At 42.5% G+C, this 15,432-nt stretch overlaps 1 protein-coding gene across 2 annotated transcripts; it reads right to left on the bottom strand.

The window, feature by feature from the left end:
* Window positions 1–2,769: 2,769 nt before the first annotated feature.
* TUBAL3 (tubulin alpha like 3) lies at window positions 2,770–15,038 on the bottom strand. Of its 2 annotated transcripts, none has more exons than XM_055296181.2 (4): window positions 15,000–15,038; window positions 10,740–10,863; window positions 4,969–5,117; window positions 2,770–4,129 (listed from the first exon to the last, which is right to left on the bottom strand). In XM_055296181.2, exons 1-4 carry the CDS (start codon window positions 15,000–15,002, stop codon window positions 3,185–3,187), a joined length of 1,221 nt encoding a protein of 406 aa, XP_055152156.1. In that variant the 5' UTR covers window positions 15,003–15,038; the 3' UTR covers window positions 2,770–3,184. The 2 variants fall into 2 exon arrangements, with proteins under 2 accessions (XP_055152156.1, XP_055152155.1); XM_055296180.2 differs by having other exon boundaries at window positions 10,740–10,983.
* Between the last annotated feature and the right edge of the window lie 394 nt (window positions 15,039–15,432).

The following is a 15,432-nucleotide window of genomic DNA, read 5'->3' on the forward strand; positions in this document are numbered from 1 at the left end:
ATTACATGGATCTGTATCTGTTCAATTGGATTTTCAATGAAAAAGAAAGATCTAACAACTACCAACAAACATAACTGAAATGTCTTTGGGGTTTGATAGAACAGATCAAATTATTTCTACATAGTATTTTCCCAAGCTTATGTAAGGTAGAAAATATATAGTTGGAAGCAAAGAGAGGTAGAAAAAAGATAAAAAATATTTTTTAAAAAAAAATTTGGAACAATGTAAAGGAATTATATGTGTAGTCTAAGTCACATAAGGAAAGGAAAGAAAACTTAAATGATATTTGAAGAACTATTGGCCAAGCATCTTCCAAAACTGATAGGAGACATCAAGCCACAGATTCTAATAGCTCTAAAAAGTTCAAGTAGGATGAACATAATAAAAACACACCCAAGCACATCACTGTTAAATCACCAAAGGAAAAAAAAAAACACTACTTTCCAGGATGCAATAAGATCGACAGCTAACTTTTCAGTAGAAATAATGAAAGCCAGAAAAGTATGGAATGGCATATTTCAAAATGCTGAAACAAAATAACTGTCAACCTAGAATTCTATACCCAGAGAAAATATCCTTCAAAGATGAAAGTAACCTAAACATGTTTAGAGAAAAACAAAAAGAGAGGATTGTCTGCTGGCAGATCTACATTAAAAGATTGCTAAAATGAGTTATTTTGTCAAAAGGGAAATAATCCGAGATGGAAGCATAGTAATGCAAAAAGGAATGAAGAGTGCCAGAGAACTAAACTAGGAGGCTAAATCTAAGCAAACATCCATTATTTAAAACAATAATAATAATAGTATAGATTCCTTCCACTGAACAAGGTTTTGAAACTGTGCTCCAAAGAGTTGAAGAAACCAATGACTAGCAGAAATTATTGAGTTTTCAGAATGGCAGATAAGAAAAGAAAGAACTTGATAAAATGCTGAAACTCCCACTGCTTATAAGATTTTTTTTTAACTAGCTGAAATTGGTTTGAATCAATATAGCCAACCAGAGTCTGTGCAGAATGAGCTTGCTGATGTAGCAGCCCCAACTTCTACCATGTTTCATACTAACGTCTCCTAATTTTGTACATGCATCCCGTGAGGAAGCATGAGGAAATAACCCGTGAGGAAGCATGAAGACCTTCCAGACCTTCCCTTTCCTTCCACCAGTCACCTACTAATCCCAGAATCTACCCACTAAACCTTTTCTAATAAAAATACAGTCTTACAGCCAGCACAGAGAGACAGATTTGAGCTGAATTTCTATCTTCTTGTTGGTCAATTCACAGTAAAAGCCTTTCTTTTCTCAAAAACGCAATGCGACACTGTTGGCTTCTAGCACATTGGGCAGCAAGCCCTTTTGCTCAGTAACAGTTTTCTTCCACATTTCAATAAAGAGCCAACTCTAGATATTGTTGGTCTACGTTGGATATAGTGAAGACACACTAAAGTTCACCAAATCATTCCTTTGGTTTGGACAAAATAATTTTTTTAACTTACTTTCCTCCAAATATTTGATCCCATCACATCAGAGACATGAGAATGAGAGTCATGTTCCTTTCCCTGTCACTATACCAGGAATCCTGGCACATCTCAATTAACAGGCTCCATGCTCCAAACACAACCCTGTTATGAGGTTGTTTTCATGTGAACAGAAGTTGAGCCCTTGGCAGAGAAGCTTGGAAGTAGAGTCCAAAGGGGACACAGCCAGATACTTAGAGACTTGGCGAGTGAGCAAAAACTCAGCGATAGTTGTTTGTGCTGGGAAAAAAAAAAACCCTTACTGGCATTGAAGAGTAGCTAAATATCATTTCCACCAAACAGTGCTCATTGGCTTCCATGGTGAGAATGGTTTCAACTGAAAGCAGGCAAAATGGTACATTGTTTGAGTACCACTCTTAAGGGCCACATCTCAGGGGAGTGATTTTAGTACGTAAAAGAATTTCCCAAGAAACTGTTAGAAATGGAGGGTTATACTTTCCACTCAGTGTTGCTGAGAACCTATAAATACTCTAAAAAATAGATCTTACCAAAAAAAAAATACAGAGGGTCCATTTTTGAGTCCAGTTGCATAAGCAAGAAGGTAGTAGCCTTGTAGTTTGAGGAATCTCAAAACAGATACACAACTTCATGCCTCCAGCCAAGGCTTTAGTGCCTCCTATCTTCCAAAGTCTACCTGAGCCAAAAGCATGTACCCGGTTGAGGCCAAGAGTATAGCTGAAGGGTGAGGGCTGACAGGTTAAACAGCGCAGGTGGATGAGGCTCCTGAGGATTACCTACCATCAGTCCAAGAGCAACACCTCAGCCCAACTCAGTACCTTTGCAGCATCTAAGTTGCCTTAATTCCAAGTATTAGTGAGATGAAATATTGTGGTTATTTAAAATCTCACTAGTGGTTTTAATGCATTTATAGCTTTGTCCAGAGTAAATTATTTTCTCAAATGGAAATATTCAGTGCCAAAAATTGATTCCATTTAGTGTTTCTGTAAATCTCAAATCCTTAGGACACAGCCCCTCCAGCCCCCAGGATTCTAGCTTAGCAAGTTGATAGAGAAGCCCAACGATCTGCATTTTTACTAAACTTCTGGGGTGACTCTGGCACAGAGTTATGCGGGCGACATTTTGAGAACACCACCTCCAGGAAAAGGAAGTGGAAGAGATGGCTTTCACCTCTGACCTGCAGGACACCCAAATTCAAGTTTTAGAAAGACCCAAGTTTGTTTACATAAAAAGCAAACTGAGCCCTTTGGGCACACGTTTCAAAGAAGAAAAATAATCATACTGAAAATATTTATGATTTAATCAGTGTAAAAATATAGATATGGGGGAAAAAACATTCGTAATCAATATGTGATGTTTTCTACTTCAGGTACCAGAAAGGAAAAGCATAAACTTTAGGATTTCATTGTCTGTTGGTGAAACCAAAAAATCCCACCTAGAAGTGACCCAGCAGTTCAAAGGACTCTAAGCTTCCAAAGGCTCCCAGGCAGCAGAGCTGACTTGTACCAGTAGACCAGGAAATGATGCGTTCGTTGTTGGTACTGACCCACTTAATTTAGTGTGGAACCTACAGTCTTGCCTGATTTGAGTTCATTTTTCTTCTCATCAGGGGAACTACCCACTAGGCATATAACAGCTCGAAAAGAACACATGCCATTTTAACTTGACATTCATTTGCACCCATCATACATGCCTCAGAAACTTTGCCCCACTTCCTCATAATCCCTCTCCAGGGCTGCCAGATCTTCCCTGGCCTCCAAGAACTCTGCTTCTTCCATGCCTTCTCTGATGTACCAGTGTAGAAATGCTCTCTTGGCATACATGAGGTCAAACTTGTGGTCCAGGCGGGCCCAGGCCTCCACGATCGCTGTGGTGTTGCTCAGCATGCAGATGGACCGGTGGACTTTGGCCAGGTCCCCACCTGGCATCACCGTGGGTGGCCGATTGTTGATGCCCACCTTGAAACCAGTTGGACACCAATCTACAAACTGAACAGAGCGCCTCGACTTCGTGGCTGCGATTGCTGCATTCACTTCCTTAGGGACCACATCCCCTCTGTAGAGTAGGCAGCAGGCCATGTACTTCCCAAGCTGAGGATCGCACTTGACCAGTTGGTTGGAGGACTCAAAGCAGGCAGTGGTGATGTCTGACACGGAGAACTGCTCATGATAGGCTTTGTCAGCAGAGACGATGGGGGCGAAGGCTGTCGTGGGGAAATGTATTCTTGGATAAGGTACCAGGTTGGTCTGGAATTCAGTTAGGTCCACATTCAAGGGCCCTTCAAACCGGAGGGAGGCAGTGATGGAAGAGACCACCTGAACCATCAATCTATTGATGCTGGCATAAGAGGGGCATTCAACACCGAGTTTACGATGGCATATATCATAGACGGCCTCGTTGTCCACCATGAAGGTACAGTCCGTGTACTCTGTGGTGGAGTGGGTGGTGAGGACAGAGTTATAAGGCTCTACCACGGCAGTGGAGATCCTGGGGGCTGGGTAGACCGAGAACTCCAGCTTAGTCTTTCTGCTATATTCTCCTGTGAGCCTCTCCATTAAGAGAGATGTAAACCCTGAACCAGTGCCTCCTCCAAAGCTTCGGAAAATCAAAAATCCCTGAAGTCCACCACACTGTTCTGCCTGAAGAAAGTAAATGAGATTGAGAATTCAGCTGAATAAATCCAGAAGCAGTGAACTGGACGGTAGTGGTAGGATACAACAGGTTTCCCCAAAACAACAACTTTCAGAAAGGACTCCTTTGCCATTGTTAATTCCACAACAAACATAGCTACTTTGAAATACTCTCAGGGGAACTTCTGGGGTAGGCAAAGCACTTCAGAGCTTTACTACAAGCAGAGCATAAATATCCACCTGTCTTCCACTAACCTCTGTGCATTTATCTGTATGTGATCTCAAGCAAGGCCTTTATCAATAACAAAGAAAATGACAAAACACTGAAGCAAAATAACATTCCCCCCACGTCTATGTTCCATCTGGCATGCTGGTGTAAAAGACATTGTGGTAGCTAACAAATATGCCAAACACCAAAACCCTTACTCAGCAAAGGGTCTCCAGACTCGGGCCCCTACAGAGGAATTAACTACCAGTAAATAGAGTCACGCATCTCCAGATAGGGAGTGCCTCTTGCTAACTTCATAACCATCAGTTACTCTTGGAAAATGACAGGTTTTAGGGTGCCATGGGAGTCTCTCAGAACACGATGAACGCTGTGTTAGAAGCAGGGATGATCAGGTGATCAGGGGACCCCCAGCCAGTATAAAGGTTTCTGTCTCCTTCCTACTAACAAGGGGAAATCAAAGCCAAGATGAGGACCCCTCCCCAGTTCTGAGCACCCAGACCAATGCCCAGGGAGAGACGGTTGGTGGCAATGGTGACAGCAGATAATGCTTGTGAGTTCTGCCGCAGGACCCCACGTGCCCCAGGCACAGCCCGCTCGGAGGAGAGGGGGAGCTACTTGCCAGCTTCCGGGTCCTCTCCAGCACAAGGTCGATGACCTCCGACCCCACAGAGTAACGGCCTCGTGCGTAGTTGTTGGCAGCATCCTCCTTTCCGCTAAGGAGGTGCTCGGGGTGGAAGAGTGAACGGTGCTGGCCCGTGCGGATCCCATCTGCAGAGGGTGAAAGGAGGTCAGTGCAACTCACTCTGCAATTCAGCCATCGACCTGCTGCTAGTCCTCCCGGGGCCCTCCCTGTACTTCACCCCCATGCTTTCTCTCAATGTTGTGGTCCAGGAATGGAATTTAGATAGTGCTGAATTAGCCTATCTTAGTCCAGGAAAAGTGGAAATTTTTACATATACATGGAAAGTATGTTTTTCTACCATGCACCCCTTATTAGTTTCCTAGGACTGTCATAACCAATGACAACAAACGTTGTGGCTTAAAACAATAGGAATTTATTTCCTAACAGCTCCGGAGGCCAGAAGTCTAACACCAAGGCATTGGCAGGCTCGGTTCCTGCTGGAGGCCCCAGGGAATATCTGGTCCAAACATCTCTCCTGGCATGTGGTGACTTACAATTCTTAGCTCTCCTTGGCTTCTAGCTACCCCCTTCCAATCTCCGCCTCTGGCATACAAGCCTTTTCCCCTGTATGTGTGTCTGTGCTCTCTCCTCTGATAAGGACACAATTCTTTAGCATTAGGGCCCACCCTAATCCAGGGGGACCTCGTTTTAACTAGCTACATCAGCAAAGACCCTGTTTCCAAATAAAGTCACATTCCAGGATTGCTGATGGATACGAATTTGGGGGGACACACTTCAACCCACTGCCCACCCTAGGACACAATGGCATTTTGAGACAAGTATTTTTATCTACAAATTGCCAGCTGTGTGCTGGAAAAGCACACAGAAAGGCATATCCAGGGCGCAGTGGCTCACACCTGTAATCCCAGCACTTTGGGAGGCTGAGGCAGGTGGATCACTTGAGGTCAGGAGCTTGAGACCAGCCTGGCCAACATGGTGAAACCCTGTCTCTACTAAAAATACAGAAAATTAGCCAGGCATGGTGGTGGGCACCTGTAATCCCTGCTACTCGGGAGACTGAGGCAGGAGAATCATTTGAACCCAGGAGGTTGCAGTGAGTGGAGATCACACCATTACACTCCAGCCTGGGCAACAAGAGTGAAATTCTATCTCAAAAAAAAGTAAAATAAAATAAAATAAATTTTAAAAAATAAAGGAATATCCATCTTTTAAATCTGCTTTAAAAGAGGATTTAACAGGGAAGGCACGGCAAACTCAAATGCCCACACGACCCAAATGCCGAGTGCATAAATGCATGACGCAGGACAATTGGCGTTAAGATGTTGGCAGTATCCAATACAACTGAGGGTAGCCCCTGCCAGGTCTCATTGCCTTTTAAAAACCTGGGCAGCATGCCCTACTCCTCCACCTTAGAATTACTCAAATAGCATTATTCCTGATGATTAAGCAGCAGTGTTTCAGGGCTAAGTAGGCTTTGGGACTGCTGCCCTGGTTACTGTGGGATACTGCATTGCTTAGTAGTTAAATGCATGTTTCAAGAATCAGTTTCCTGGGTTCCTATCTTGCCTTCCTCACTAAGCTAGAGAGAAGTTACTTAGTCAATGATTTTAGCTCATAAATAAGGATTATAACAAGATCTACCCCATTGAGCTGTTAGGAGAACATAGGGCACAACGCACGGCCCATATAACAACAGCAATTATAAGTAACAATGACAGAACTGGCTTCATGACATGCATTTATGCAGATTTACCTCATTATACACCACCAGCCTTGGCAGCAGATAGCTGAGCCAGTCCTAGAAGCTCACAGCCTAAGGAGAGATGCATTGTGTTTCTGTTTAATAAGAGTACGATTGTTTTTCAATTCACCGTGCCTTCCTGTGCGTGACCATGAATTTCTAAACTCCAATTTTGCAACCTCTCAAATAATATTTATTGAAATCGAGTTTAAATAACTTTTAACTAGCTTACACACAAACCTCCCCCAGAGCTAGGATGTTTAAATGATATATTTATAAACAAGATATAAGTGAACGTGTAATTCTGGGTGGACTGTTTCCTTCTCATCTGAAGCTACAAGGCTGCATTCAGGCTAAGGAGGTAATTTACGGAAGCTTCCTTCTTCATGACAATGTTGAGTCAAGATCTTGAGGGTCAATAGCTTCATAAATTATTTCCATAAAATCCATTATCTCAGGGCTTAGTGGTTGCTGCACCTGCCGTTCCTAAGTAATCCATGCCATCCACTCTAACTTCCCGGGCACAGGTTGCTCAGAATGGTGCCCTTAATCAATATCCTCAGAGACATCAATGGCTTTTGAACAATTATATGATGGCTCCTTAGCTTCCTTAACTACGGTGTCATTCAGCTGCACTCCACTTAACTCTTCCACTTCCAAAATCTTAAACGTGCAAATTCCTTTTTCTGACCACAACTTCCTCACTTTGCCCCAACTTCACCCTTGAGCCTGCCCCTGACCATCTTCCCAGCCTTGTCTCCTGCTTTGCACTCCTGCTCACACCTACGCCTGGCCACGCTGAACTCCTGGTTACACTTGCGGGGCATTCCTTCATGACTCTGAATTTGCAAATGCTGTCGCCTCATGAGAAGGTGTGTGAGGCTGGGTGTGGTGGCTCATGCCTGGGATCCCAGCACTTTGGGAGGCCAAGGTGAGAGGATCGTTTGAGGTCAGGAGTTTGAAACTAGCCTGGGCAATACAGTGAGACCCTATCTCTATAAAAAACAAAAAATTGGCCGGGCACAGTGGCTCTTGCCTATAATCCCAGTAGTTTGGGAGGCCGAGATAGGTGGATTACTGGAGGTCAGGAGTTCAAGACCAGCCTGGCCAACATGGTGAAACCCCGTCTTTACTAAAAATACAAAATTAGCAGGACGTGGTGATGTGTGCCTGTAATCCCAGCTACTCAGGAGGCTGAGGCAGAAGAATCACTTGAACCCGGGAGGCAGAGGTTGCAGTGAGCAGCGATAGCGCCATTGCACTCCAGCCTGGGCAAAAAGAGCAAAACTCCGTCTCAAAAAAAAAACTTATCTACATGTAGTGACATGTGCCTGTAGTCCAAGCTACTCAGGAGCCCAAAGTGGGAGAATTGCTTGAGCCCAGGAGTTCACTGAGCTATTATTATGCCACTGCACTCCAGCCTGGGTGACAGAGCGAGACCCAGTCTCTCTCTCTAAAAAACAAACAAACAATTTGATGACTCCCTAGTTATTCATTCCTTCTGCCTTGCAGAGCAAGCTTGTCCATCCCGCAGCCCAGGATGGCTTTGAATGCGTTCCCACGCAAATTGGTAAACATCCTTAAAACATTATGAGATTGTTCTGCAATTTTTTTTTAGCTCATCAGCTATTGTTAGTGTGAGTGTATTTTATGTGTGGCCCAAGATAATTCTTCTTCTTCCAGTGTGTCCCAGGGAGGCCAAATTATTGGACACCCCGGTTGTAGAAATGTCTATTAAGTTGTATTATATACAATACAACTAACTTTTTTAGATTAAAAAATAGTCATACACTGGCGATTTTATATGGCTCAATTTCTTTTTTTTTTTTTTTTTTTTTTTGAGGCGGAGTCTCGCTCTGTCGCCCAGGCTGGAGTGCAGTGGCCCAATCTCGGCTCACTGCAGCTCCGCCTCCCGGGTTCACGCCATTCTCCTGCCTCAGCCTCTCTGAGTAGCTGGGACTACGGGCGCCCGCCACCACGCCCGGCTAATTTTTTGTATTTTTAGTAGAGACGGGGTTTCACCATGGTCTCAATCTCCTGACCTCGTGATCCACCCGCCTCGGCCTCCCAAAGTGCTGGGATTACAAGCGTGAGCCACCGCGCCCAGCCTATATGGCTCAATTTCAACAGTGTTGTTATAACTATTTATATTTTCTTCTTCACTACATTAGGCTACTTTCCTGTTAAAAGACAATAGATTTAATAAGAAGGCAAACCTAGGACCAAACCCAGCTCTACTCTAAAAACTCAGTGATCTTAAGCAAGTTCCTTGACTTCCCCAAGATTTATAAAGTTCCTCATCTATAAATTGAGGATGATAATAGTGTCTCCTGACAGAGCGCTGAAAGAATTAGAGGAAAATACCTGTGCAGGTCCCCAACTAGTAAACTATAGCTGCTAGGGACTAAATGGCTGTGTCCCCCCAGAATTCATGCATTGAATCCCTAATCCCTGATGTGATGGTATCTGGAGGTGAGTCTTTGTGAGTAATTAGGTCATAAGGGTAGAGACTTCATTATGGGATTAGGGCCCTCATAAGAAGAGACACAGACTATTTCTCTGCCATATGAGAATACAGTGAGAAGGCAGCCATCTGCAAGCCGGAAAGAGAGCCTTCACCAGAAGCCAACCACCAGGCACCCTGGTCTCAGACTTCCAGCCTCCAGAATTGTGAGAAATCAACAATTGTTGTCTAAGCCACCGGGTCCATGGTGTTCCGATACAGCAGTCCGAGCTGACCAAGACAGGCATCTTCACATCAAAGGCAAAAGTCAACATTTATTCATCTTCATACTCCTATCACCCAGCTGAAGTGTTTATGGGGTTGTATTCAATTCCTTCTTATCATGACATTGAATTCGTCAGCCTCTCCTTTTCTCCACCCCTCCCACTCTCTCAGTCAACAGCCAGCACCAAGGGGCAGCAATGTAAATGAATGACTTTCAAAGTGGATGCCCCAGTTCCCACTTGAGTCTTCCAAGATGGTACCACATGGAGAACAGGCGAGCTGTCGCCTCTGAGCCCCACCCAAACTGTAGATTCGTGAATAAACCAGCAATCATTATTGCCTTAAACCACTAAATGTAGGGGAAGTTTATTACGCGCCAACAAATAATCAGATGTACAACATCAAACCCAAATCTACCCCACTCTCTAACTTTTCTCTTAAGAAAGTAAGAGCCCCTTCTCTCTCCTGTATTTTTCTAGCTCCATTTCAAGAGTTTTTGCACGACATACGACAAAGTATATTGTTAGTAATCATAAAATTGTACTGTTTTACCATAACTAGAGTATATATTTGGCCTCTTGTTCCTTTGGGATTCTTTCCAAATATTCTACTCTTTTTAAGCAGCTATCAAAAAACTTTTTGAGTCTTTGCCAGTGCCTTTCTAGAAAATGGCTCTCAAACCCAGGAAAAGACTTAGTGTTCTGTTACCATACATATGTGGACCAATTAGCAGGTCTTAATTCATTTCATCACACAGGTAAAGAAGGCTAACCTAGGCCAAGCGCGGTGGCTCATGCCTGTAATCCCAGCACTTTGGGAGGCTAAGGCAGGTGGGTCGCTTGAGGTCAGTTCAAGACCAGTCTGGCCAACATAGTGAAACTCCATCTCTACTAAAAATACAAAAATTAATCAGGCATGGTGGTGTGTGCCTGTAATCCCAGCTACTCGGAGGCTGAGGCAGGAGAATTGCTTGAACCCAGGAGGCGGAGGTTGCAGTGAGCCCAGATCACGCCACTGCACTCCTGCTTGAGTGACTCATCTCAAAATAAATAAATAAATAAATAAATAAATAAATTTAAATTTATAAAGGCTAATCTAGTCTTCCCTTTGGGTGTGTTTGTCATGTTAATCACCCATGGCCATTGAGTAAGCCTCTACATTTGGGAAAGGTCCTTGTGATTTCATTCAGATAGATCAGTATAATCTGCTAATCCCACCCACTTGATTTGTTTGAGTGTGGCTCCAGTTAAGTACGATAGAATGGAGCATTTATTGTACCTATAACAGTTGGCTCCAAGTCCACAAAGAGTGCTCTAGGCACGTGCTTCCCAGCTCTTGTCTCACAGAAGAAGGTATCGAAAGATGCATTTGTGTGCTCCATTTTTGCATTTTCCAGCTGATCCTGTTGACTGTCAAGAACAACGCCGTTTGGCTGGATTCCATGTTCCAGGCAATAGAGTTCCCAGCAAGCGTCCCCAATCTGGATGCCAGCTTGACCGATGTGGATGGAAAGGCACTCCTTCTGAAATAAGTCATGGTGAGTTGGAACTGAGCAGGTGTTTAGACAACAGGAGATCTGTTACTCAGCCCTTCTGGTTACAAATGACAGAAACCAAGCTAGCTTAAGGCCACGGAGGAATGCGTTATAAGGATAATCAAAAGTGTTTAATGGAAACCAAGACCCAGGGTACAGCTAAGCTTCAGGGAAAATTAAACCAGGGATTTAAATTCCATTAAAAAGTTTATTTTAACAACATAAATTAAGCACCTACTCTGTACTGGGCTAAGAATTGAATTAAGACAAACACACACACACACACAATGCAAATCAAAATACAACTAATTTCACTTTATTCTTCTAATATAGGTGAGATGTGTGTGTGTGTGTGTGTGTGTGTGTAGTTATATAAGGTGGGCTTGTCTACAAAGAAAATTAGCTAGCTATTTTAAAGAAATAAAACCAAAATCAATATATAGCCTTGTCAAGTACTAAAACTCATTGCAGATAAATTTAAAATGTTATCTTTGCCATTCATATGCACTCTGAATAAAGATGGATATACTAAACTTAAAACTAGTGGGAAATTTTACAAGGCAAAATACAATCGATTTAACAATTCCAAAATGTAAACGTTCTATAACAAACATATAGAGATAAAAATTGATTTTATATACATCAACTTTCTAAAAAAAACACTTAAGACATCCACTAGACAGGCAAATGATATAAACAAACAAATTACAAAAGAAAGACTCTAAAATGCAAAGATGTAAGCTGATGGCATTCACAAGCATCATAATTCATAAGCATGAAAACCAAAAACCAATCTATTTAATGTAACCATTTATATACCGTTGAGCATTTAAAGGATGTTACATCAACACAATGACATGTTATGCAACCCTTAAATGTTTTCCCAAAAAAAAAAGATTTATGACATGGGAAATGCTTATGATAACATATTAAGTAAAAAGCACATAAGATGCATAATTGCATATAGAGTATGATGTCCAGTATGTTCTGAAATAGGCATAAAAATCTAAAAGAAAATGCATCAAGATATTAAGTCTAGTAATACCTGGGTAGTGATTTTATTTTCTTGTCTAAACTTTACTATTTCTTCCACCTTCATATTCCCCCATCCCACTTTAAATCATCTTTTTTTTTTTAAGGCAAACAACTATTCTGTTAAATAGACAGTGATCTACGTTTTTAAGAGAAGGAAAATAAAAAAAAGAGAAGGAAAGAAAAAGCTAAATCCTAGAAATCTAAGGTGATGGCAATCGCTGATCTTAATATTAGTGTGGTTTGATTGACAGTGGTGCTGAAACAAATCTATTTAGGGGGTCTTATAGAATGAGACCCCCATGTCTTCTGCATCATCAGGACCCTTTGGGCTGTTCGACCAGATTGAAAGGGGCTGGGCGGAGACCAAACTACACCGGTTGCGGTCAAGAGATCTTTATTGGAGGTATCCAGCGGAGAAGGAAGAGAAGAGAGAGAGGGCTGCTGGTGTGCTGGGTTTTATATCCCTTGGGCCTACGTGGATTGGGCTAGGGGCCGGCCCAAGGAAAGGCGGGAGATGCTTCTTTCTGATTGGCCCTCCTTTGGCGGGTTCAGACAGTGCCCGGTCAAGGAGGGGAGAAGAACCCGGAACCGGCCCCATCTTAAGGTAGGGTGCCATTTTAAGGTACCCCATGTTACCTAACACAGATAAGCTGAGGGGAACCCTGCCCTTGTTCATGGCTACACTGCCCTAAAGCCTGAGATTCAACTACTGAAAGACCTCAGGCCTCCTGTCAATCCCTCGCCTGTGGTTTACACAGGGGTCCCCAACCCCTGGGCCGCAGACCAGTACCAGTCTGTGCCCTGTTAGGAACTGGGCTTCACAGCAGGAGGTGAGCAGCAGGTGAGTGAGCATTACTGGCTGAGCTCTGCCTCCTGTCAGATCAGCGGCAGCATTAGATTCTCATAGGGGCACTAACCCTATTGTGAACTGCGCATGCAAGGGATCTAGGTTGTGTGCTCCTTATGAGAATCTAACTAATGCCTGACGATCTGAGGTGGAACAGTTTCATCCAGAAACCATCCCCCACCACCGACTCCACGGAAAAATTGTGTTCCACAAAACTGGTTCCTGGTGCCAAAAAGGTTGATGACCACTGGTCTACACAGACCACTAGTCAGAGGAAAGTAAGGAGAGGGCTCTGGTCGGCCACACCCCTGCAATCTGACTTGGACTCTGTTCATGTTCAATGGCATCAAACCTTTGTACTTCGTCTCTGTGATTCACAAGGCATGACACAGCCCTCTTTGCTTCATGACCAATTCAATTTCACTACTTTAGTAGGGCTTCCATCTTGTTTATTTTCTGTGCGACTATCAGTCTCTCTAATTTCGAAAGCACTTCACTAGGACAAACTAACATTCCACCTCTCAAGACAGCACATTCTCCTATCAACAGGCTTCGGATACCCCTTATCAGGCTTCAGATAACCTTAATCTTATTCCTCTCCCCTTCTGTCGGACTTAAAGTGCTGTAAATACATTAGCTGCTGTAATCTGATCAAAACTTGGCTCCTTAAATTTAAGTTAACATTTTAAAAGGAGAGGGTGAATGTTCATTGTTTCTACATCATTAAAACCTCTTACTTTGTAAAGTTTACATGTAGATTTCTCTGTCTTCTCCACTGGCTACCACCCAGTCCTGTGTTAACAGTGACGAGTAAAATTCAGGTGTACATGTGGTATTTATTCATAATAGTCACAGTAAAAATAATCACTAACATTTAAAAAAAAAAAAAAAGATTGTTCCTCTTCACGTGGTCTGTTCAAGTGACTCAGAAAGCAGAGTGATGCTCTTCTTTCTGAACTCAGCATGAATAGCCTGGCCTAACAAGCATCCTTGGTCTTTGAAGGAGCTTAGCTTATAACATAACTCTGTCCAAGGGTATAGAAGACTATCTTCGCCTTGTTCTTCTCTTAGCCTCTCCTTTTTTTCCAAATTCTCTATGAAAATATTAGTCACACTATAAAGTAGAAGACTATAAAATGCCCACTGAACGTCAACACTGATAAGTCATAGCACATTATTAAACGCTGCTATAAGGATTATTTGAATTACTGGAAAAGCATAACTCTCAATTAAACTTTTAATTTTGAGGTCTTTGTACATTGATATGCAGTTGTAAGAAATAACACAGGAAGATCCCTTGTATCCCTTACCCATTTCCCGCAGTGGAAATATCTTGCCAGACCATAATACAAAATCACACCCAGAATGTTGACAGTGATAAGATACAGAACATGCTATTATCACAAGTCTCTCTCATGTTGAAAGGCATAATTTTTAAAAGCAAAACAATTTAAAATTTTTTAAATGTTGGACAGAGAGACCAATGGGGTGAGAAATCAAAGATGAAGAAGCAGTTCGAAATGTTGCTTCCATTGAAGAATTCAAAATTCAAAGATACTGAAAATTGGCACAGAAGAAAATGAAGGGGAAATGGATCTGAAAAGGTCATCCCAAAACAGAATTATTGTAAGTTATTTATTCATTGTGGTGCCCAAAGAACTAAACTCAAGGGAGGGCAAAGAAGATGTCTGTGCACTTTACCCTGCCAGACATTTATGAGGTTAGCCGTGGTTACCTAAGTCTGAAGTCCTCAGAAACTCTTAGCAGCCTAACGAAAAGTGAAGCAATTAATATCTACAGAAAAATCAGCACTCTGGGCCTAAAACAAAGGTGAAAACTAAAGGAAGGAAAGGTTTTTGCTTCAGTGCTTCAATTAATGGCAGTGAGATACTACAAATCAAGTGAGCTTTACCTTGAAAGAAGCAACATTACAGAGGAATAGATTACAGCCTGTCCACATCTGCTCCCAACTCATCTACATGGACATTGAAAGAAACAAATGTTTCTTTACAAATGTCTTCTCTTGCATTACAATTTTATTAAGAATTGTTTGCTGTGGGAAAAGGGCCAAATATGATTTGTAAAATTTCCTACAATAATGCATAGGCGTGTAGTCACTTACCATGCTGATGAGAACGTGCCCCTTCTGCCCTGTAGTAATGATTGAGGAGCCTCCCAGCTGAGCTTTATCACAGGGCCTGGAAATGACTCCACCTGAGGGCTGGAGCGTTCTTCACTTAAAGTGGTACAGCTTCTTTTTAGTTTTTTAGTTACCTGGTCTCAGAGTAGCTGTGTTGGGCCTGAACAACCTGGGATAAAGTTTGTACACAGGTACAGATGAACTACTGAGAGCTTATCCAAATCTGCGTCCAACTTATACCTATGTTGAAAAGAACATGTGTCTTTTAAAAATCACCCTTTTGGGTTAAGAATTTATTTAGCATTGGCAGAGAAAAGGAAAGAGGATGAGCAAAGTTTTCTGCCACAGCAAAGTAGCTTTTTCTATTGCATGAGTACCATATGAATATCTTCTTAAATAAATTTAAACAATCCCT

The sequence above is a fragment of the Symphalangus syndactylus genome, chromosome 10 (genome assembly GCF_028878055.3).
Source record: "Symphalangus syndactylus isolate Jambi chromosome 10, NHGRI_mSymSyn1-v2.1_pri, whole genome shotgun sequence".
NCBI classification, from domain to species: Eukaryota; Metazoa; Chordata; class Mammalia; order Primates; family Hylobatidae; genus Symphalangus; species Symphalangus syndactylus.